General features: G+C 36.0%; 1 protein-coding gene across 2 annotated transcripts; it reads left to right on the plus strand.

Moving 5' to 3' along the window:
- The first annotated feature begins 2,624 nt into the window (after positions 1-2,624).
- Clic2 (chloride intracellular channel 2) lies at positions 2,625-17,293 on the plus strand. Of its 2 annotated transcripts, XM_048336087.1 has the most exons (6): positions 2,626-2,940; positions 11,322-11,431; positions 11,557-11,682; positions 15,092-15,198; positions 15,832-16,013; positions 16,948-17,293. In XM_048336087.1, exons 1-6 carry the CDS (start codon positions 2,884-2,886, stop codon positions 17,107-17,109), a joined length of 744 nt encoding a protein of 247 aa, XP_048192044.1. In that variant the 5' UTR covers positions 2,626-2,883; the 3' UTR covers positions 17,110-17,293. The 2 variants fall into 2 exon arrangements, with proteins under 2 accessions (XP_048192045.1, XP_048192044.1); XM_048336088.1 differs by lacking the exon at positions 11,557-11,682 and having other exon boundaries at positions 2,625-2,940.
- Positions 17,294-22,176: the final 4,883 nt, after the last annotated feature.

The raw sequence follows: 22,176 nt of genomic DNA on the forward strand, positions 1-22,176 counted from the left end.
CAACAAAACATCCCTTTGTGATAAAAATAACCAATTGTTTGTACAATTAATATATGCTAATAAAATGTTTTAGGGAGAATAATACTCCTACATTTTGCTTATTTATGAACTAGAAATAGAAGAGTCATGTCTCAGCATAAGAAAAACCATATAAGACAAACTTATAGACAAGACTATGCTGAAAAGAAAAAGTCTTCCTCTAAAATCATGAACAAGTATATCCACTCTTGCCAATCTTATTCAAAGTAGTGTTTCAATTCTTAGAGCAATAGGGCAAGAGAAAAATAAAAGGGATTGAAATAGAAAGAACTCAAATTATCCCAATTTTCACATGATATGACACCACAGATAAAAGACCCTAGAGATTCCACCAGAGTGTCCAGGATGATGCAAAATCAACATACACAATGTATATTTTCTATGCATCAATTACAAACTCATGTGAAAAAAAAATTTAAAACAATTCTATTTACAATGGTATAATTAATTATATTTGCACATGGAAAAATGAATTTAGACCATTATTTTATAGCATAAACAAAAATTAACTTAGTATCAAATATTGAAATGTAACAAAAGTTATTAAACCTTTTAAAGAAAACAAAGGAAAGTTTTCCATAAAGTTAAACTAGTAAGAAATTGTTTTAAATTCCACTAAAATATGCACATAAAAGGAAGAAATAGGAACTTGGTTTTAAATATTAAAAGACAAACTACAAACTTGTCCAAAGCACATTCAAATCATATATTTGAAGATAGTCTAGCATTCAGAAGAATTCTTGCAATTCAACAACAAAACATAAGGGAATATGGCCTAGTGTCAAGAGTGTTTGCCTCCTACACATGAAGCTCTCAGTTCAATTCCCCAGCACCACATATATGGAAAAGGGCCAGAAGGGGCGCTGTGGCTCAGGTGGCAGAGTGCTGGCCTTGAGCGGGAAGAAGCCAGGGACAGTGCTCAGGCCCTGAGTCCAAGGCCCAGGACTGGCCAAAAAAAAAACAAAAAAAAAATATGCAATTAAATATCAGTAAAGTACTTGCATATATATTTCTCCAAATTAGATATACAAATAATCAACAATACATGAAAGACTGTTTGATTAGCCATTAGGGAAATACAAAACCAAATTATTATGAGATAATATTTCACAACCATGAGATAACTAATGTAAATCAAAGAGAAAAAAAAGAAACAAGCTTTGTGAGAAGCTGGAGAAATTGTAATCCTCACACTCTGCTGTTGGAAAATCACTTTCAAGATAACCCCATAAATTAAACACCACTTGATGAATTTACTAAAAGCCCTTGAGATGTACACTGAAAACAAGCCAACTTTATAGCATGCAAATTATGTCTCAAGAAAGAAATATTAAGTCCTAGGAAGCAAAGGAAAAAGGGAAAAAAAGCACATCCCTTTGATAATTTATTAGGGACCACCATCCAGAGCTCGTTAGGGCTATTATTTGATGCTGTCATGGCAATGGTAATGGCAGCAATGAGGTAGGTAGGAGTAGTTGTTTTCCATCATGGTACATCACAGTACAGAGTAGGCATTCACTGAAAGTCTTTGAAGTAAATATGATGGATAGAGAATAGATGAATAATCTAAAAATATGGCCAACAAAGCAGTCACCAAGTCCTGCCAAACAATCAGTCCTAAAGTCACCCTCAAGGTTAGTTCAACAGATGTCCAGCACAATTTCCCTTGAGATCATTTGAAAAATCGTCAGGTACTTCTCTCATTCAGAACACCTCCTTCATTTCCAGCCACTCTTTTCCTGGAACCTGCAGGAGTATCACAGGCTGGGTTTTCCCACACCTCTTTTCCTACAACAGGGACAATGGCAGGCTCGTGTACAACGTATATGAGCACAGGGTTGTAGAAAGAGGGCCACAATGGTGACCAACTGGTGGCTCTGTGTTCAGTTTGGCTTCAAAGCAGGAAGAGAAACCAGGAAGGTTTATTGATCCAGAGCTTCTCAGTGCCAGCTCTGGCAGGCAGAAGATATAACTGCTAGAAATATTGTAGACATCGAGTGATCAGTCTGGACATTTTACTGCCATTCCCAGAGTTGACAAGCAAAACTACGGAAGTAGTCTTGGTTCCTGATACAGACACCAAGACAAATGTGATCCAGTCTATACTTCCAAGAAATAAACAACTAGCAGTTACACACTAAAGAAGCCCTAGGACTCTATCATTTCAGCAAACATTTCCAGGTTACAGAAGAGAAGTGAAATTTGCAATCCAGGCAAGAAATTTGGCTGTGTGGGCAGCAGAATCAGGGGTGGAGACATTTGATGAAATACAAGTTTAAACTCTGTTTTAGACAGTGTCATTGGATAAACATCCTTTTTTATGGTAAAATCCAAGTCATTTCTGCTGCTTTTCCTGGAAGAGTTGTCAGGTTACAGGAATAGCAAATAAGAGTCCCTTTTCTGGGCGTGGAGCCCAGGACTCAAAGGGAGGCTCTAGAGAACATCTGGTCAGCTTGATATATAGAAGCCAGCACTGCATGTGTCTCTTTGTGTGGATGTGTTTCTCCTATGCTGACTCATGACATTGAAGCGTCTCTGGAAAACACCCCCACCCTTTTAGCTAGCCAGTTTACACACACCCCTTCAGCTCCTCCTTGATTCAAATGTTAGGTCAAGAGGAAAAACGAAAACAAATTCAAGAGAAGCTCTTAGGCGTCTAGAATTTTCTGCATCCCATCTCTTAAGAGAAGAGATTGGCCCCACATCTGAGTCAGTCCACTCCAAGCTAAACTCTCCTCTGAAAGCAGCATTTCTTGAGCCTTTGGATTAAACTGGAAGAAAAGTCCACAAGTATTGTGGTCTCTGAGGGAGACGGGGCTGACAACTGGCAGTAAAAACAGAAAGATGGCAAGCCTGAGGCCCAGGACTCAAGCAGACCCTGAAATTGAACTTTTTGTGAAGGTAAGCTTTCCAGCTATAGTAACAGCATGCTACATATATTATTTGTTGACAGTGGCCTCAGCTTCTAAAAATCTTCAATATTTAATGTAGAGATAAGAAAGAATTTTGAAGTCATTTTCCTACTCTGAGCCCCGCCCCCCCCATGCCTAGATATTTGGCTCTTATGTGACAATGAGAAAAAAGATCTCATCTGAAAACTACAGGATGCTATGGAAAGAACACTATACTGGTTGGTATTCAAAACAATTAAATTATATTTTCAATGGCTATCTATGTACCCTTGAAAAATCCTCCCTCTATCCTGGCCTTTGTTTCTCCATATATATATATATATATATATATATAAAGGATGAGCCTAGAAAAAAATTGATCCTGGAAGGCTTTCCAGCTGTCACAGTCTGAGACAGGTTTGTTTTTTGTTTTTGTTTTTGTTTTTTTGGCCAGTCCTGGGGCTTGGACTCAGGGCCTGAGCACTGTCCCTGGCTTCTTCCCGCTCAAGGCTAGCACTCTGCCACTTGAGCCACAGTGCCGCTTCTGGCCGTTTTCTGTATATGTGGTGCTGGGGAATCGAACCCAGGGCCTCGTGTATCCAAGGCAGGCACTCTTGCCACTAGGCTATATCCCCAGCCCCCTGAGACAGGTTTTTTACAGCCTGACTGAGTGGAGAAGAAATGCCAAAAATCACTGGAGAATCCTATTTCCATGCAACCCACAACTTTCAAAATTTTTTCTATAATGAATAGCAGGATCACATGAACATTGTGGAAAGAAATGGCCAGGAGTCTGTGTTTGTTATGTAAGGAGGCATTTTAGAATGCTTCACTTCCTCTTTTGGGTTTGTCTTGGAAGTTTTTGTTGTTGTTGTTTTTTAATTCAATATGTCTTATTCAGAAAAGCACTTTGGAAAACCCCTAAAGTAAGAGAAAGGAACATGTGTTTGCAAATTAGCTCATCGTGAGAAGAAATGGTATGGGTTATTCCAACTAAAACTTAAACAGAATCCCCAAATGCTTGCTTACATTAACTTGTTAGTTTTTCTCCATGTAATTTTTTTGATTATTGAAAGTAATAGCAACAACAACAAAACCAAACTATTATAGGGCCCTTTTTATAAACATTTGACATATATTATCTGGTTTATTCTGGCATCAACGTAGAAGACAGATGGCTATTAGTAGTAGTAGTATGCTATGTCATCATCAAAAGTTATTTCTAGTTTATTAAAAATTCTAAGTAATTACAATATTATAGTAATATGCTCTTCATCATTTCTAGGTAAGTATACTAACATTCAGGTGTTAAGTAATAGGTATCTAAAACTATATAACCTCTTGATGGTTTACAGCAATGTAAATTATGCTATTAAGTATTAAGTTAAATAGCTACTAGAAAAAGTAATACAACTATTTTAGATTATTTAACAATTGCGCGTGCGCACACACACACACACACACAGAGAGAGAGAGAGAGAGAGAGAGAGAGAGAGAGAGAGAGAGAGAGGCCCTTGAATTCCTTTATAGCACAGTAATCAGAATAAGTGTTTGTTCAACCATGGGGCATCAGAGCTATTTCTCCTGTCTCTGGATTATACCAAAACAGATGACTGCTCAACTAGGAGATAAATGAGCCTTTCATTTTCTAATCAGCTTTCTATATTTTCAAATTCCAAATAATTGGTAATGCTTCTTCAAGGGGTAACAAAAATACCCTTTTTGTTGAAACTGTTCATTCAATTCTATAAGACTTTTCAAGTCAGTTATTGGCACTCACCTGTCTGTTTATCTTCATAGACTTCTCATATTTGTGGGGTAATCTGCCAAGGAGAGGTTAGAAAACCATATACTATTCAAATGTTTACTTAAATAATAACTTCCTATTTAAATTTACCTACTGAGTACTTATATGGCAGGAAATGTGGTAGGCAGTTCACTAATAACCTCATTTAAAAATACAGAAACTAAAGCAAAGAGCAGCCAAGTAACTTTGGGGAAGATCACATAACTAATCATCGGAAGAGTTAGAATGCCAATCCTGTACAGCAACTATGTCTAACTTACTCAATTGTTTTCAACTGAGTGAACTTTTTAGTATAAATTTCCAGGATTTTATCACTCGAAACTCTTCAGGTACAAGCTTACTTAATGAAATTGATTAATTACAGAATTTATTGAAAAACCTTGAGTTAAATATGATCCAGGTTTTTCTTCATTGCTTTACGGTCTGTTCTGCAGATATTTGAAAATTACATGGAAAATATTGGGAGATAACATAAAATTTGAGAGAGTAAGTTTTTAAAGTATTGCTCTTTATCAATTGAATCTTTGATTTCCAACACAGATTTCTTGGTTGGCTTTTCTTTTTTGCCAGTCATGGGGCTTGAACTCAGGGCCTGAGCACTGTTTCTGAGCTTCCTTTTTGCTCAAGACTAGTGCTCTTCCACTTGAGCCACAGCACCACTTGCAACATTTTCTGTTTATGTGGTTCTAAGGAATCGAACCCATGGCTTTGTGCATGCTAGGCTAGCACTCTACCGCTAAGCCACATTCCCAGTCCTCTAGCTATGGTTTTAAAACTCTACCACAACTTCTCCATAATGCTAATGGGAATTCCTTAAAGAGATGGAGAGATTAATTACCATTTTATCAGAAAAAATCATCTTAAACACCTATATCATACTACCTATTTAGTCAGTGAAAACATTATCTTCCATCTCTGAATGATTAGGCCAGGACTCAAGCAGACCCTGAAATTGAACTTTTTGTGAAGCTAAGCTTTCCAGCTATAGTAACAGCATGGGAAAAAGTATGTAGAAATGTATTTATTTATTTCTGAATAATTACTTATTTATTGTCAAAGTGAGGTACAGAGGGGTTACAATTTCATACATAAGGCAGTGAGTACATTTCTTGTACAATTTGTTACCTCTTCCCTCATTTCCTCCCTCCCCATCCCCCTTTTCTTCTCTCCCCATGAGTTGATCAGTTGGTTTACACCAAATGGTTTTTGTAAGAATTGCTTTTGGAATCGTTTGTCTTTTTATCCCTTGTCTCTCAATTTTGATATTCCCTTTCCCTTCCCTAATTCTAATACCAGTATTAATACAGTATCCAGGGTACTCAGATGAGCTACAGTGATAGCACGGAGACGACCACAGCAGGGGATACAAGAGGATCATCAACAACAAAAAAAAGCTACGGTTTCACGTGGCATGTTGAAAGTAATTACAACAGTGATATAACAGTCATTTCCATAACATGGAGTTCATTTCACTTAACATCATCTTATGTGTTCATAAGGGCATGAAATTTATTTATTTTTAATGTACCCTTATTGATTTGTTGTAAAAATGGAATATTTAAATTTTATGTCATATGCTCTATGAAATTATGAAATTATTGGGGTCAAAATTCTGAATGCAGTAGTGTCTAAGAAAGAAGGATTATACTCTTCCCTAAATCTCCAGGTCATTTTCAAACTCAAGACTATCATATAAACAATTCATTTTAAAATCCAAGAAAACTGCTAGATGGGAGATATCAGTGTTCAAGAGTATACAACCTGAGGGCTGGGGATATGGCCTAGTGGCAAGAGTGCTTGCCTCGTATACATGAGGCCCTGGGTTCAATTCCCCAGCACCACATATACAGAAAAAGCCAGAAGTGGCGCTGTGGCTCAAGTGGCAGAGTGCTAACCTTGAGCAAAAAGAAGCCAGGGACAGTGCTCAGGCCCTGAGTCCAAGCCCAGGACTGGCAAAAAAAAAAAAAAAATACTTAAGAGTATACAACCTGAAAGAGACAGTCCTGGATTTGCTAAGAAAAATATGTCTGACAACAACTTTTCACTAGCCAAGTGTACTTAAGTTAGCCAGTCTCTGACCTTCAAATTCCTCACCTGTAAAACAAAAGTAATAATAGAGTCCACGCCTCAGAATCATCTCCATTGTGAGAATTAAATGAGATAAGCAGGTAGATTAAAGTAGTTAGTAGCATAAACACTCAATAAATGATTTTTCAACTTTAGAATCTTATATCACAATGACAGAGAGTGAGTTGTTTTAAGAATTGCCACATTCCATTTTAAAGAAACTAGCAGCAATCTGAGTGGCCTCTGGTTGACAGGGTCCAAAATGTGCCTGGTATTGCAAGAGCTCTACAGACTTCCTTTACTTAACTGACTCAAAAACATTAGCTTTACTGTGTTGAAAATGACAATACAATTTGTGGGTGGAGATGGGAGGGAAAACCTGGGAGAGAGCAACAGAAGAGGTGACACTGACAAAAGGAAATGTACTCATTACCTGACGTATTTAACTGTAACCCCTCATGTATTTCACTTTTATCATAAAAATAGAAAATACAAAATAAATATTAAAACAAAAACAAAAACATTAGCCTTGCTAGGCACTGGTGGCTCATGTCTGTAATCTTAGCTACTGAGGAGGCTGAAATCTGAGGATTACAGTTCAAAGCCAGCCTGGGCAGGAAAGTTTGAGAGACTCTCACCTCTAATTAACCACCAAAAACTCAGAAGTGAAAAATGGCTCAAGCATTAAGCCTTAAGCCTAAAAGCTCAGGGATAGTACGTAGGCCTGAGTTCAAGCTTTAAGACTGGTGCGCATGCAAACACACACACACACACACACACCCCTATTGGTTTCTTTTTAGTCTTTTTGTGTAACTGAAGAAATTGAAGCAAATAAGCAAAAATATGAAATTGACGCAAATAAGCAAAAATATGAAATAACTCATTCCAGCATGAAATAATTCATTCCAGCTAGTATGAACTGCAGCTAGAATTTAAATGGTCTTGCTTATTTCTGGGTTCTATCTAGAAACTTATAGTTACAGCTCTTGGCAATAACCTTAATAAAATGGAATGCATTCCAAAAAAAAAAAAATTGCCACATTCAATCTTTGTCAGTTCGATACTTAAAAGATAATTTTTCAATTAGACTTAGAAATTTATATTCTGAAATTCTATGTGATGGCGCTTTAAATCAGCATAATATAAACAAGGGGAAAAAAACATGAGTTTTCCTGTAAAACATAGCTGCATTTCCTTCACACGTCAGTGTTTTGACTCTCCTTTTGCCAAAGGAGATCCACCCTTCCTGCTGAACCTATTATCAGATTCCATTCTTCTTCCTACCTCCTACCCTTAATCATATTTATACTCACTACTAGTTGGATTCTTAGTCTGAATTGTATTACAAAAGTAACGCAGCCACAAATCTCTCACAGCAGGAAAGGGTAACACCCACTGTCAGGGAAAGGAATTTTTATTGGCTTATATTATACCAGGGAGGCATTTCACTGCTACATTTCCACAAATGTTTACACTATAACCCAACCAATTTCACACTCTCTGTCACACTCCCTACCCCTTTCCACAAAAATAGTATCCTGAACGGGTTTCCTTGTTCTGTTTTCATCATAGTTGCAAACTATCTATTTGGGTGTATTCAACCTCCTTTATTCTCCTGACCATTACAACCCTCTACCACAACTTTCCACTGACTTACCCAGTCCATTTCTCTCCCCTAGTTCTTTCTAATGATCATGAGCTTTTGTTGAGTTTGTACTGTCCTCATATATATATTTATAATATGTTACACTTGTGCACCCTTTTTCCATTCTCCCCTCCCCTGACTAGGCTATTATTTTTATTCGTGTTCTATGTTTAATCGTCTAAGTAATTACATGTATAGACATTTATATTTATGTACATGTCCACAAATATCTTTTAGTTCTAGCTTCCACATATGAGTGAAAACATGGTATTTTGGTTTTTGAGCTTGGCTCAGTAGATGTTGCCCTCTAGTTACATCCCATTTTCCTGCAAATAACATGATTTCATTTTCTATGACTATGTGATATTCCATAATGTATGGATGTTATATGTAAGTGTGTTTATGTATGTATATATATGTATGTGTGTGTATAAATATATGTGTGTGCACTCTAATCAATCTCAACCCCTCCTTTCACTTTCCTTTTTCCCTTTGTCACTATCAGAAAATAATTTGATATGGTTTTAAGTTGCATTACTTTTGTGGCTTGATGATGTCTGCATTTTTTCATGTATTTATTGGTCATTTGTATATCTTTTGAGAACTGTCTATTTGACTCATCTGGCCATTTATTAATTTATTTGTTCTTTGAGTGTTTAATTATTTGGGCTCTTTATAAATAGTGGATATTAATCCTTTGCCTGATGAATAGCTGGCAAAGATTTTTTTTTAATTCTGCAAACTGTCTTTTCGTTCTGGTAACTGTTTTCTTTGACGTACAGAAGCATTTTTATCTAATACAAATTCATTTGTCAACATTTGCTTTTATTTACTAAGCAGTTACAGTCCTATTCGGAAAGTTGTTGCCTATGCCTTTATCTTCAAGTGTTTCTTCTATGATTTCCTGTAATAGTTTCAAAGTGTCAGGTCTTACATTAAGATCTTGATCCATTTTTAATTGACTTTTTTGTACAAAGTGAGAGATAAGGTCTTCAGTCTTCTACATGTGAATATCCAGATTAACCACTGCCATTTGTTAAAAAAAAAATAAAAATAAAAAAGAGGTTGTCTTTTCTCCAATGCATGTTTTAGGCACCTTTGTCAAAACTCAGAGATTGTGACTGTGTGGAATTGTAACTGGGTCTTCTATTCCATTGGTCTACGTGTTTGTTTTGTGTCAGTACCATACTCATATTGTTACCTATGGTTCTGGTATAGTCAGGTGCTGTGATATCTGTAACATTGTTCCTTTTATTTTGGATTACTTTTGTTAGTTGAGATCTTTTGTGCTTCCATTGAAATTTTAGAACTGATGTTTCTAGTTCTGTGAAGAATGACATTGGAATTTTCATAGAGATTGCATTGAATCTATAAAATGCTTTTGGTGCTATAGTCATTTTCAAAATGTTAATTAGACACTTCTACAGACTAAATCTTATTTAAATTTTCAAAAGAGAAAAGTGTGTTACTGTTTTTAACCCAGGGGAGAGAGATTGTTTTAGATGATGTTTAACAACTATTAACTATTTTATTCTAAAAAACTAAAACCTAAAACTGTCAAAGCACAAGTTTCAATATATCTTACACACCAATACAGATTCCAAATAGATGAAAAATGAAACCATATAGTTACTAGAGAAAAATATAATAGAAACCCTTTATAGTAAAATCAAATATGAATGCAAGGTTTAAAAAATTGCAGATTACGAAAAGCAGACTTCATAGAGGATAAATATGATAGATTTTATTCAAATTGAAATTTTAGGTGTCATGATTTTTTAAATTACATTTAGGGGTTGGAGGCATGGCTCACATGGTAGAGTGTCAGCCAATGAGTAAAAGTATCAGATGCTGAGTTCAAGTCCCGGCTTCAGACTAAAACAAAAGAAATTGCATGTACCCAGGCATCTACGGCTCACACCTGGAATCCCAGCAGCCCAGGATTGCAATGCAAAGCCAGCCCAGGCAGGAAGCCCTGTGAGACACCAATCTCCAGTTAAGCACCAAAAAGCCAAAAGTAGAGCTGCAGCTCAAGTGGTAGAGCACTAGCCTTGAGCAAAAACCTCAGGGGCAATGCCAAGGCCCTGAGTTCAAACCTCAGAACTGACACACACATATAAAATTACATGGCACACATATCACAAACAACACCTGTCTTTATTATACAGATAATCTTCCAAATCAACAATGAAAAAAGTCATCACCTTAACAGAAAAATGGAAAATCATGTCATTAGACATATGGAGAAATACTTTTCAGAAAGCAATATGGCAGGATCTATTACACAGAAAATGTGCAGATTTTTTTACTTCAGAGTCTGGTTTTAAAGCTTAACCATAAAGTATAATCTAAGAAATGGAACAATTTATAGGCCCAGAAGTGTTTGTTGCTGAAATAGAGTAGTAAAATATTCATAATATACTAAGTTTCCGTCAATAGGAAAATTATTATATAAAAGTTATTGCTACATATTAGTTACACTTATGACTTTTTTTTTGGGGGGGGGCCAGTCCTGGGGCTTGGACTCAGGGCCTGAGCACTGTCCCTGGCTTCTTCTTGCTCAAGGCTAGCGCTCTGCCACTTGAGCCACAGCGCCACTTCTGGCCATTTTCTGTATATGTGGTGCTGGGAAATCGAACCTAGGGCCTCATGTATACGAGGCAAGCACTCTAGCCACTAGGCCATATCCCCAGCCCCTACACTTATGACTTTTGAGGTTCTTTGATTTATTACCTCTGCCCATGGCAGAATCCTTGAGATTAAGTACTTTCAATCTTTATTCCCCGCACCTAGTCTATTTACTCATAGACACTCAATGCATGCTTCTTGAACAAATAAATGAGTGAAGCAAGGTAATTCTTTATCTTCATAGGCTGGGAGTGATGGTGAGAGTATTGGAAACTGTCCATTTTGTCAACGCCTTTTTATGATCCTCTGGCTTAAAGGAGTTAAATTTAATGTGACTACTGTTGACATGACCAGGTAAGAGAAACTGAGACACATTAAATTCTGGGGACTGAAATTGGCAAACACAAATACAATGTTAGTGTTTGTATAATATGTACTTTATCTAGAGGCCTAACTCTACTTATTTTCAATAATCGTAGAAAGCCTGAAGAGCTGAAAGACTTAGCTCCAGGTACCAACCCTCCCTTCCTGGTATACAATAAGGAGCTGAAAACAGATTTCATTAAAATTGAAGAGTTTCTAGAGCAGATGCTGGCTCCTCCAAGGTAAAAGATTTTACAAGATATTATTATGCTTAATATAATCTATTTAATTGATATATTTCTTACACATTAAGGATTCTTAGTAATTTTAAAGTGCTTTGGGAATTCTGGATCTACATGTCAAATAAGATATGTACATAAACTTCCACCTCTAAATTCAAATTCTCAAAGAAGATAGATATAAATACTTCAAATGATTTTTAAGTGTAAAGTATACTGTGAAATAAAGTAAATTATCTGTAGTCTTGTAATGCAATTCACCTTAGGATGGAAGTGAGAGGTAGGATATATCATATAATTTATGAAGACTGGTCAAGACTGGGCCTTAACCTCACTGATAGAATGAAATTAGAAACCAGGAAATAGATTTGGCCAGAGGCCAGATCTGTATTATTAATACTTGACATATACATATATATGTATATATGTATGTGTGTGTATATATATAGTGAGTGTGTATATCAAAGATAGTATTTAATTGTATTCCTCTTGTATTGCTATGCTACATATTACCACAAACATGGTATTTCAAAAGAACAGTCATTTATCATCTCACAGTTTTTATTAATTTGGAGTCTATTAGGTCACTTCCTCGGAGTCCCACAGAGCTGCAATCAAGTTATTGGAAACAGTTTTCATCTGGGGCCCAGAGTCCTCATCCATTTTCAACCTTTTGACAATGGTTTTCAATTGGAGATTCTCAATTGGAGACATTTGGAGATGCCTGACTGTACTTTTGGTTTGCTAGAAAAAGGACTGCTGCTGCCATCTCGTGGTTAGATTGCCAAAGATGCTACAAAACATTAATAAGTAAAACAACCTCGACAAAAATAAATTATCTAACCCAAATGTCAATGATACTGTGGAGAAATCTGATCCTTTAAAAATGAAAGGATATAGTCACCCAAAACCTTGTACACAATTTCTTTTTTTTTTTTTTTTTTTGGCCAGTCCTGGGTCTTGGACTCAGGGCCTGAGCACTGTCCCTGGCTTGTTTTTGCTCAAGGCTAGCACTCTGCCACTTGAGTCACAGTGCCACTTCTGTATATGTGGTGCTGGGGAATCGAACCCAGGGCTTCAAGTACACAAGGCAAGTGCTCTTGCCACTAGGCCATATCCCCAGCTGTACACAATTTCTTATAGCAGCTTAATTTATAACTTCACCAAACTAGAAACGTTCCAAATACCTTTCACCTGATGAATAAATTAACTGTGCTGAATCCATACCATGAATTGAATAAGAATACAGGGATATACTGCTCTACATTTTGCCCTGTGATGGGTGAGGGCAATGTGAGTAATGTGAAAGTGTCCTTCAGTGTCTCCCTGTCTAATTGCTGTGCTGTTCCCAGATGCTATAACCTCTTATCATGTTTCCTATCAGTTTTCATGTGTGAGGAAAGTTGTTCAACTTGATGTTTCCATGAAGGGTTAGGCACAGGAAAGCCATATTCTGCCATCATGTTAGCATCACTCTTACTGAAAGTTTTTTACAATTATTTTTAATTTAATTTTTATTAGCATCAATTAGTTTTACATAGGAGTTTTAACATGTCTGTTTATGCTACAATGCTTTAGAGTCACCTCCTCCAACACTATCAGTCATCCCCTTCCCCCTTCCCAAACCAATCTCAAAAGCTTCATTGTTCCTTTGCATGCATTTACTCAAAGTATTTGAACCATTTTCACTCTCCTTCATCCATTCCATTCACTCATTCTCTTACACTAGTGCCAACACTCCAGAGAGGACATTTCAACTTCCTAATAGTCATTTTGGTTAAAGAGCATGTTGTTCAAAGGGGCTTCCCCATAATATCTCACTCATGCATATATCATACTTTAATCAGGTTGATCATATACACACATACACATATATAGATATATGCATATGCTCATATTTTCGATCTAACAAACACATATGAGAGAAATAGGTAACATTTGTCCTTCTGAACCTGTCTTACTTCACTTAATATCATGGTGTCCAGATTCATATTTCTGGAAGGTTTTTTTTGCCAGTCCTGGGGCTTGAACTCAGGGCCTGGGTGCTATCCCTGAGCTTCTTTTGCTCAAGGCTAGCACTCTACCACTTGAGCTACTTCTAGCTTTTTCTGTTTATGTAGTACTGAGGAATGGAACCAAGGGCTTCATGCATGCTAAGCCAGCACTCTATCACTAAGCCACATTCCCAGCCCCTGATGGAACTTTTTGATTGATACATTTTATCAAGTGTATGGCTGGGAATATGGCTTAGTGGCAAGAGTGCTCATGAAGTGGCACTGTGGCTCAAGTGGCAGAGTGCTAACCTTGAGCAAAAAGAAGCCAGGGACAGTGCTCAGGCCCTGAGTTCAAGCCCCAGGACTGGCCAAAAAAATCACATTTTATCAAGTGTATTATCTTTCCATTGCTAATAAAGGACATATCTGAGACAACTAGCTGATTAAAAACAAAGGGTTTATTTCAGCTCACAGTTATAAGAGTTCCAGTCAATTGTTTTTATAACTCATTTCATCTCTTTATTGTTTATATTGATACTAACAGAAAAGAACACCAAAGAAGAAGGAAAATATTTTTGTGTAACTCCATCATCTGACAGTCAGAGAAAGTATTTTGTCTAGTTATTTTGGCAAAAGACAACTGGACATATGATATTTGTAAGACTTGACACAAACAGAATAGACATAAATAACACAGGCTGTATAGGATAATTCCAATACATCCAGTGCTCTCTGTGATGCTGATTTCAACACATCAAGGTTATAGTCCATTATTGAGTGCTCTTTGCTTTGGAGCTGTAGTGAGGGTGCACATCATCACAGGAGGAATGGTTAGAAAAAACTGCTCACTTCATAAGTCAGAAAACAATCTTCCTATGTTTATAGCCTACATAATTGGGGATTTTTATAGACCTGTTCCAGCATGTCTATGGTTTTTTTTTAATTGAGAGGGAGGTGTCAATACCTTTTATCCTAGGGTTGGCCATGAACTATGATCCTCTCAACTCCACCACATGAGTAGGTGGAATTGCAAGTGTATACCCAGCTACTACATCATATTTTGATATGTATATACTGAGTTAAATGAATTAATGTATCCATCATATCATATATCTATTTTTTTCTGTAACACTGCCTGAAGCTGGGCACCAGTGGCTCAGGCCTGTGATCCTAGCTACGGATGCTGGGATCCAAAGGAACACAGTTCAAAGCCAGCCTTGGCAGAAAAGTCTGTGAGATTTTGTTTCAAAATAACCACCAAAAAGTCAGACTGGGAGTGTGGCTCAAGACATACATTTATTGAGACATTTCTTGAATACCTTCAGCTTCCAATACATTCTCTGTATGGTATGAACTATACACCTGGTCTTAGTATTATTATATGTAAATGATAGTTGTCTCTTGTTTTTTTTTTAAAGATATCCTCACTTGAGTCCCAAATACAAGGAGTCTTTTGATGTGGGCTGTAACCTCTTTGCCAAATTTTCTGCATACATTAAAAATACAAAAATGGAAGCAAACAAGAGTAAGATTTCTCTTTATAAATTTCTGCTTTTCTCTCTTGCTTTCTCATACTCACCTTCTCACGCAACTAACCCAGAATGTTCTTGAAATTACAGTGTGGGGGTGGGGGGACAGCCTAGTTTTCCTCTCATTTTCTGTTCTGTTCTTTGAAATTCCCTTGCATTAAGTATTATTAGTTTTAGACCCCAAGACTCAAAATAGCAATGATCAGCACAATTTGGCCACAGGTTCCTTAAACTGTAGTACCTGTTATCTCCCACAAAATGTCTCGGAATTATGAGAAACATCTTTCTATTCGCCTTTTTTACTTTTACTTTTTGGATAATTTGTTTATTTTTCTTCATTTCTTTAACTCTCCTACTAATTTCCTCTGCAAGAAAAGTCCAAGATACCCACTAATCATTTGATCTGACTCCATCTCATGGGCACATAGTTGAATATTTGTAATATTTAAATAGATGTTGATGAACCAGTTTAAGCAATGCCTATAGATAGAAATGTCTAAACTCTGAAAAAATGTTAAGAAGATTGTAATAAAGACATAACTAACATTACATTAACTATTATTAGATTTAAAACTCATATAAATTCAGACCACACATTTATAGCTAATCCTATCATTTCATTGCCTCAGATTTTGAAAAATCTCTGCTCAGAGAATTTAAACATCTAGACAACTACTTAAACACCCCACTTCCAGAAGAAATTGATGCAGATAGTGCTGAGGAGCTTACAGTGTCTAGAAGATTCTTTTTGGATGGGGATCAGCTGACATTGGCGGACTGCAGCTTATTACCCAAACTGAATATTATTAAAGTAAGTTGTTACCAGCAGGCTGCATGACATGGGAGGATTTGGCAGTTCGCAGCATGAAGCACAGTGGCCTTCCAGTACGATGGCTGCTTTGTTATCATTGTTATACATAGGCTGTATCTCTTCCTCAGAGAAAAAAATCTGTAATGATCACCGGGAACCATTAAAGCTTCTTGTTTCTCAGGCTCTTTGGTGGAATGGATACTAATTAGAGAGAGTTGGACCAACGAGGATGAAAGAGAATGGATATTGTCAAAATAGACTAACAGCAAGTTTGAAAAGAGAACAATGAAATATCTTCAAATTGTATTAGTAAGGAGGAGCAAGATAAAATAGTGATTGATAGAACATTGATTGGAATACATTGTATGAATGTGTAGAATAGTCACAATAATATCCCTCCTGTATAAGCAATGGAAGCTGATATAAACTTCTTTCTGTCTTTTAAAATCAGAATGTGTGTATGCTCTCTTGTCTATGAAATAAGAATGTCTCTGTCACAGAAGTGCGAATTCAATAAGTTACATGTAAAATACTTAGCAGTGTGCTAGTCGATAGCACATAATATGGAATATCAATTGATGATGACTAACCATTAACAAGCATTTATTGAACAGAGCTTATTCTGTGTCCCCTAACAGATACAAAGAGTACATAAGACATCTTGAGGGGTCTAAATAAACTCTTAGTCTAATTGGTATGACGTGCTCCAATTCTTTGTTTTCCTCCACTGAACACATCCATGATAACTAAATACAGCATCAATATGACCATGATTATAAGCATATAGCTTTGTCTGTAAAATTTTGATATTAAATTCAAGACTCTTTTAGCTTATTTTTAGAATATTATTAGTTTAGTGTTTTGCTTTGAGTTTTTTTCTACATTACTGATTCTTTCTACAACTTTTTCCTTATTTTTTTCTCAAAAATCCTAGGTTGCTGCCAAGAAATACCGTGATTTTGACATTCCAGCAGAATTCTCAGGTGTCTGGCGCTATCTCCACAATGCCTATGCCCGTGAAGAATTTGCCCATACATGCCCTGAAGATAAAGAAATAGAAAACACCTATGCATTTGTGGCTAAACAGAAGAGTTAAGACAGTTCTTTCAGAAGAAAAAGCTCTCTTTTTAATCAATTTTCACTTTCTACCACATTACAAACGTTTTTGGAAACACTAATATGTAAAGTACTATTTCCTCTATTCAACTCATTTATGAAAAATAATTTGTATATCTGCATTTTCAATATATAGTTAGCCATAAACAATCTATCCACTGGTATTTTATAGATTTTCACTTTTGTACTTTATCTTCTTTTTTCCTGTGGTAAACCACTGCAATATTGAATGGCATGGAAAGCATCAAGATCTTTTGCCCTTTACTTGGCTTCCAAGAATGCATAATGTTTGGGTTAAACACACCTGAAGTTACAAATGATGTAAGTAGAGCCACAATCTCAAGCTACCATTTAGAAATGATTCCATCTAAATCATAATAGTTTTACATTTTGTTACCTGAATATATACGTGAGTCTTTCTGAAATAATGAAATCAGAGTATCAGAGAGGCAAATTCTAAAATCATTAGAGATTAAAAATAGTTGGTGATAGAACAGCATTCAATGCCTGGAAATATGGTCACATCATAGTCAGAGATGATAGTACTGATTTTGTGACCAGATTATATTATTAGTAAGTATTAATTGTATAAGAGACAAAGGCACATGCACAGCATAGCTGTAAAATCAACTGGATATTTATTCATAGAAATAAGAAGAAAACTAAGAGAGTTAGCTACTCAAAAGGTCTTATTGCTGTCCATGAAATGAGAAGGTATTTAACCCTAGGACTTACAGAGTGCTCACACAACTCTATAGATTTAAAAATTATACCATATGTATTTGGATTCGTAAATGTATTCTATGTACCCTCAAATCATTCAAAACTAGAAACAAAGGCTGAAATTGCTCTTGCTTCTTCAAAAGAAAAGCAAACAGGCAGCTTCTAAACAGGAAAACAAAATCTATAGTTTTGATCACGATGGAATTTAAATTTAGATCAAATTTAAATAAAATAGTGTTTTAATGGATTCATAGAAAAGACAATGAGTAAAGAATTAACATCAGGCCTAGGCACACAAATGGCCCTTGAATTATGAATATGAAATGAGGATGTCTAAGTTCATGTTCCTGTATACTATAATGTTCTGATCTAAGATTCTGATCTGAGATTGCATCTGGTCTAGATTGTTGTGTGGTAGAGTCTCTGAAAAGTTCAACTCTTGGCATATTCATTAATATGATTTGCAAAAGTAAAATTGTTTACGATATATGATCTTAAAGAATAAAATTTCTTAGTACTAAAAAAATTTCTTCGTACTATGACCTAAACCAAAACTGTTTATACCAATTTTAAAATAAAAGATGTCACTACTACTCCAGCATATGACAAGATGGCCATTTATGAAAAGTAGGTGGTTAACCAATTTCACATGTGTTAACATAGCTGGGAATTATTATCTTAGAGAAATAATTATCCTTTTTTTTTGAGACTGTATGTGGCTGCCAGCAACAGAGGAAAGGAACCATAGGACTATCCCAGTCTCACTTCATATTATCTTCTTAGCTAACATTAATACAGTTCAATTCTGTAGCTACTGAAATACTATATTTCTAATTATCATTTGGTTATTGTCTTCACAGCTCTATGAAGTACTAACAGTTTTTTTACTAATTTATATATTTACTATATATGCCTTCTATTATTATTTAGTATATAGTAATTGTACAAAATAATAGTTTCCTTATGATATTTTCACATATATATACATATAATGTATGTTGATCACATACATCTCCCCATTACCGCTCTTGTCCTGCCTCACCTTCCTGTTGCTCCTCTTTCTTTGCAAATGGTACCTTTCCCACTTTCGTGCTTTTTGAAATGTAGCTCTTACTGGTTAATTGGAGATGGAGTCTCAAAGACTATTCTCCCTGAGCTACCTTCAAACCTCATTCCTCTGATTTCAGCCTAAATAGCTAAGATTATAGGCATGAGCCACCAGTAGGCTTAGTTTTTTTTAAGACATTGTAATCACAAATTTGAAACTAGTTTATACTTATTTTTAATTGTGAAGAGAAGGCACCTTGTACTGATGAGCAAATTTGGAATGGCCACAGTACTTGCCAAAAGAAACATATATACAAACAAGTCACACTACATTTTCCAAAGGAAAAAAACACTAATGACTTATTAATTCAGATTTTTAACCATTAGACTATTTTACATGAAGATCTACTGATCACAGAAGGGCTAACTTCCTCAGTAACTGTTTATTACTGTGTGGCTAATAAACTCATTAAAACGATACTCATACAGCCTGGTAGTGACTCATGCATGTAATCTTGATTACTCAGGGGATTGAGTTCCAGATGATTATAATTTGAAGCCAGCCCTGGCAGGAAAAACTCTTGAGACTCCATCTGCAAAATAATGTGCAAGAAAAGAAAGAAAAAAAAACAGGCTTAGGGTGTGGCTCAAGTAGTAGAGTGCCAGCCAAGTAAGCAAGCTGAGCAGTGCAACACCCAAGTACCAGAAAAATGCAAGGTCCATGTCTATGAAGGCAAAGAATATACAAAGCACAGCATAGGATTCCAGGACTATTTGTTGAATGAGTGAGTGAATGAAAAAATGGATAGCATAGAATAATACAGTAATAAGTGGAAGATGGACTTATTTAATAAATGTAGTACAGCTGGCTATCTATCTGGAAAAAAAGTTACACACCTCACAAAAAATGCAAAAATAAACTGAGTTAACTATAAAACACATATTCACACGTAAAGATAACAAAAGAAGATTTGATAAAAATACTTTTATTCAAATAAACTGGAATTAGGCCTGGGGGGGCATACCTCAGTGGTAGTGTTTGCCTAGCATTCATGAAGCCTTAGGTTTCATCCCCAGACCACTAAAAAAGAGAAGAGAAGGAAAGGAAAAAATAAAGAAAGGAAGCAAAGGAAGGAAATTAAAAAGGGAGGAATGAAAGAAGGAAAGGAAAAGAAAGGAGAGGAAAGGAAAGAAAAGAAAGGAGTTAGTAAACTCTTCCTCAGGAAGATTTTTAAAAAGGAGAAACATAAAGCTCACCTTTAGCTAAGAAAACTTTAAAGGTGTGTGTGTTTAAACAAAACCATTATTTAAAGTTGAAAAGCTGAATTACAGACATGGAGAAATACATTTGGGGCCCATGGAACACACAAATGGCTAATCTTCCCTTATATGCAAATGATTAGAGCAAGGTAGACTCCTAGCAGAATAGCAGAATCACTTTGTTGACCTATTGCTCTTGAAACTGGTGAAAATTACTTTAAAAAAAAACAAAACATTTAGGGCTGGGAATGTAGCTTAGTGGTAGAGTATTTGCCTAGCATGCATGAAGCCCTGGCTTCGATTCCTCAGTACCACATATACAGAAATAGCCTGAAGTAGTGCTGTGGCTCAAGTGATAGAGTGCTAGCCTTGAGCAAAAAGAAGCTCAGGGACAGTGCCAGGCCTGAGTTCAAGCCCCAGCACTGGCAATAAATAAATGGATGGATAGATGGATGGATTATAGATAGACAGATAGATGATAGATGATAGATAGTTAGATAGATAGATAGATAGATAGATAGATAGATAGATAGATAGATAGATAGATAGATAGATAGATGGAGAGAGAGAGAGAACCATTTAGTGCTGGGTACTGATGTCTCACATCTGTAATACTAGCTACTCGGGAGGATGAGATCTGAGGATCGCAGTTCAAAGCCAGCCCACACAGGAAAGTCCATGAGACTCTTACCTCCAACTAACCACCAGAAAACTGGAAATGGCACTGTGGCTCAAGTGGTAGAGTGCTAGCCTTGTGCTTAGGGACAGTGCCCAGGCGCTGAGTTCAAGCTCCAGGACTGATGCATGAACACACACACACACACACACACACACACACACACACACACACGGTAGTATTTAACTCTCATTTTCTCTATGAGGAGCAGAAAATGATTCTCTAATCTCCAGTTTTCCCTACTTTAAACTTATAATAAAAATAAATCCTTACTAATTTTTCTGTTTGTTTTTAATACTGGCCCCAGATCTTCAAATCCGGGCCTGAGCGCTGTTCCTGAGCTTCTTTTGCTCAAAGCTAGCACTCTACCTCTTGAGCCATAGCTACACATCTGGCTTTTCTTTTAGTAGTTTTATTGGAGATAAGAGTCTCAAGACTTTCTCACCTGGGCTGGCTTCAAACAGCAATCCTCAGATCGCAGCCTCCTGAGAAGCTAAGATTACAGGTGTGAGCCACCAGTGCCCAGCTTCTAATTTATGTTATGAGGTCAGAATTACTTTGGCACTAAAACTAATAACATCACAATATAAGAAAACTAAAGATCAATGATTCGTTTTATGTGGAAGTAGAAATCCTCAACAAATACAAGCAAATCTAAATCAGAAACGTTTTTTAAAAATTTATATATCATGACCAAGTGGGATTTATCCTAGGGACTTGAGGTTATTTCAATACCCAAAAATCAATATCAATGTCACATGGATATAATGAAAAAGAAACCAAAATACATGATAATCTCAATATACCCAGGAAAATGTTTTATAAAACCATAAACAATACAATAAAAAATTATTAGGATAAATGAACAAGTCACACAGTGTCAGAGGATATAGACACAGTGTACAATGTTAATTGAATTTTTATATGCTTGCAGTTTGCTAGTTTAGGAAAAGACCAGAATTCAGTTTGAAGTATGGTTTCTATTAAATGGGTATTGTTTTTGCATCATCAATGCCAAAACTGTAAAATGTGCCATTGTAAAGTTGAAAACCATCTGCGGATAAATTGTACTTCATCAAAATTGAAAACTTTGGATTTCAAAAGACAACTTCTAGAAAGTGAAAAAATACATAGAATGGAAGAAAATGTTTGTAAATCATATATCTAATATGGGACTTCTATCTAGAATATAGGAAGTGCTTACAACTCAATAATACGCTGACTACTAATCTACAAATGAGCAAATAATCTAGGTCAACATATCTCTAAGGAAAAAGTATAAATAGCCAATAAGAATTGAAAACATGTTTGACATCATCAATCATTATGGAAATGCAAATC

Source organism: Perognathus longimembris, chromosome 28 (genome assembly GCF_023159225.1).
Source record: "Perognathus longimembris pacificus isolate PPM17 chromosome 28, ASM2315922v1, whole genome shotgun sequence".
Classification (NCBI taxonomy): domain Eukaryota; kingdom Metazoa; phylum Chordata; class Mammalia; order Rodentia; family Heteromyidae; genus Perognathus; species Perognathus longimembris.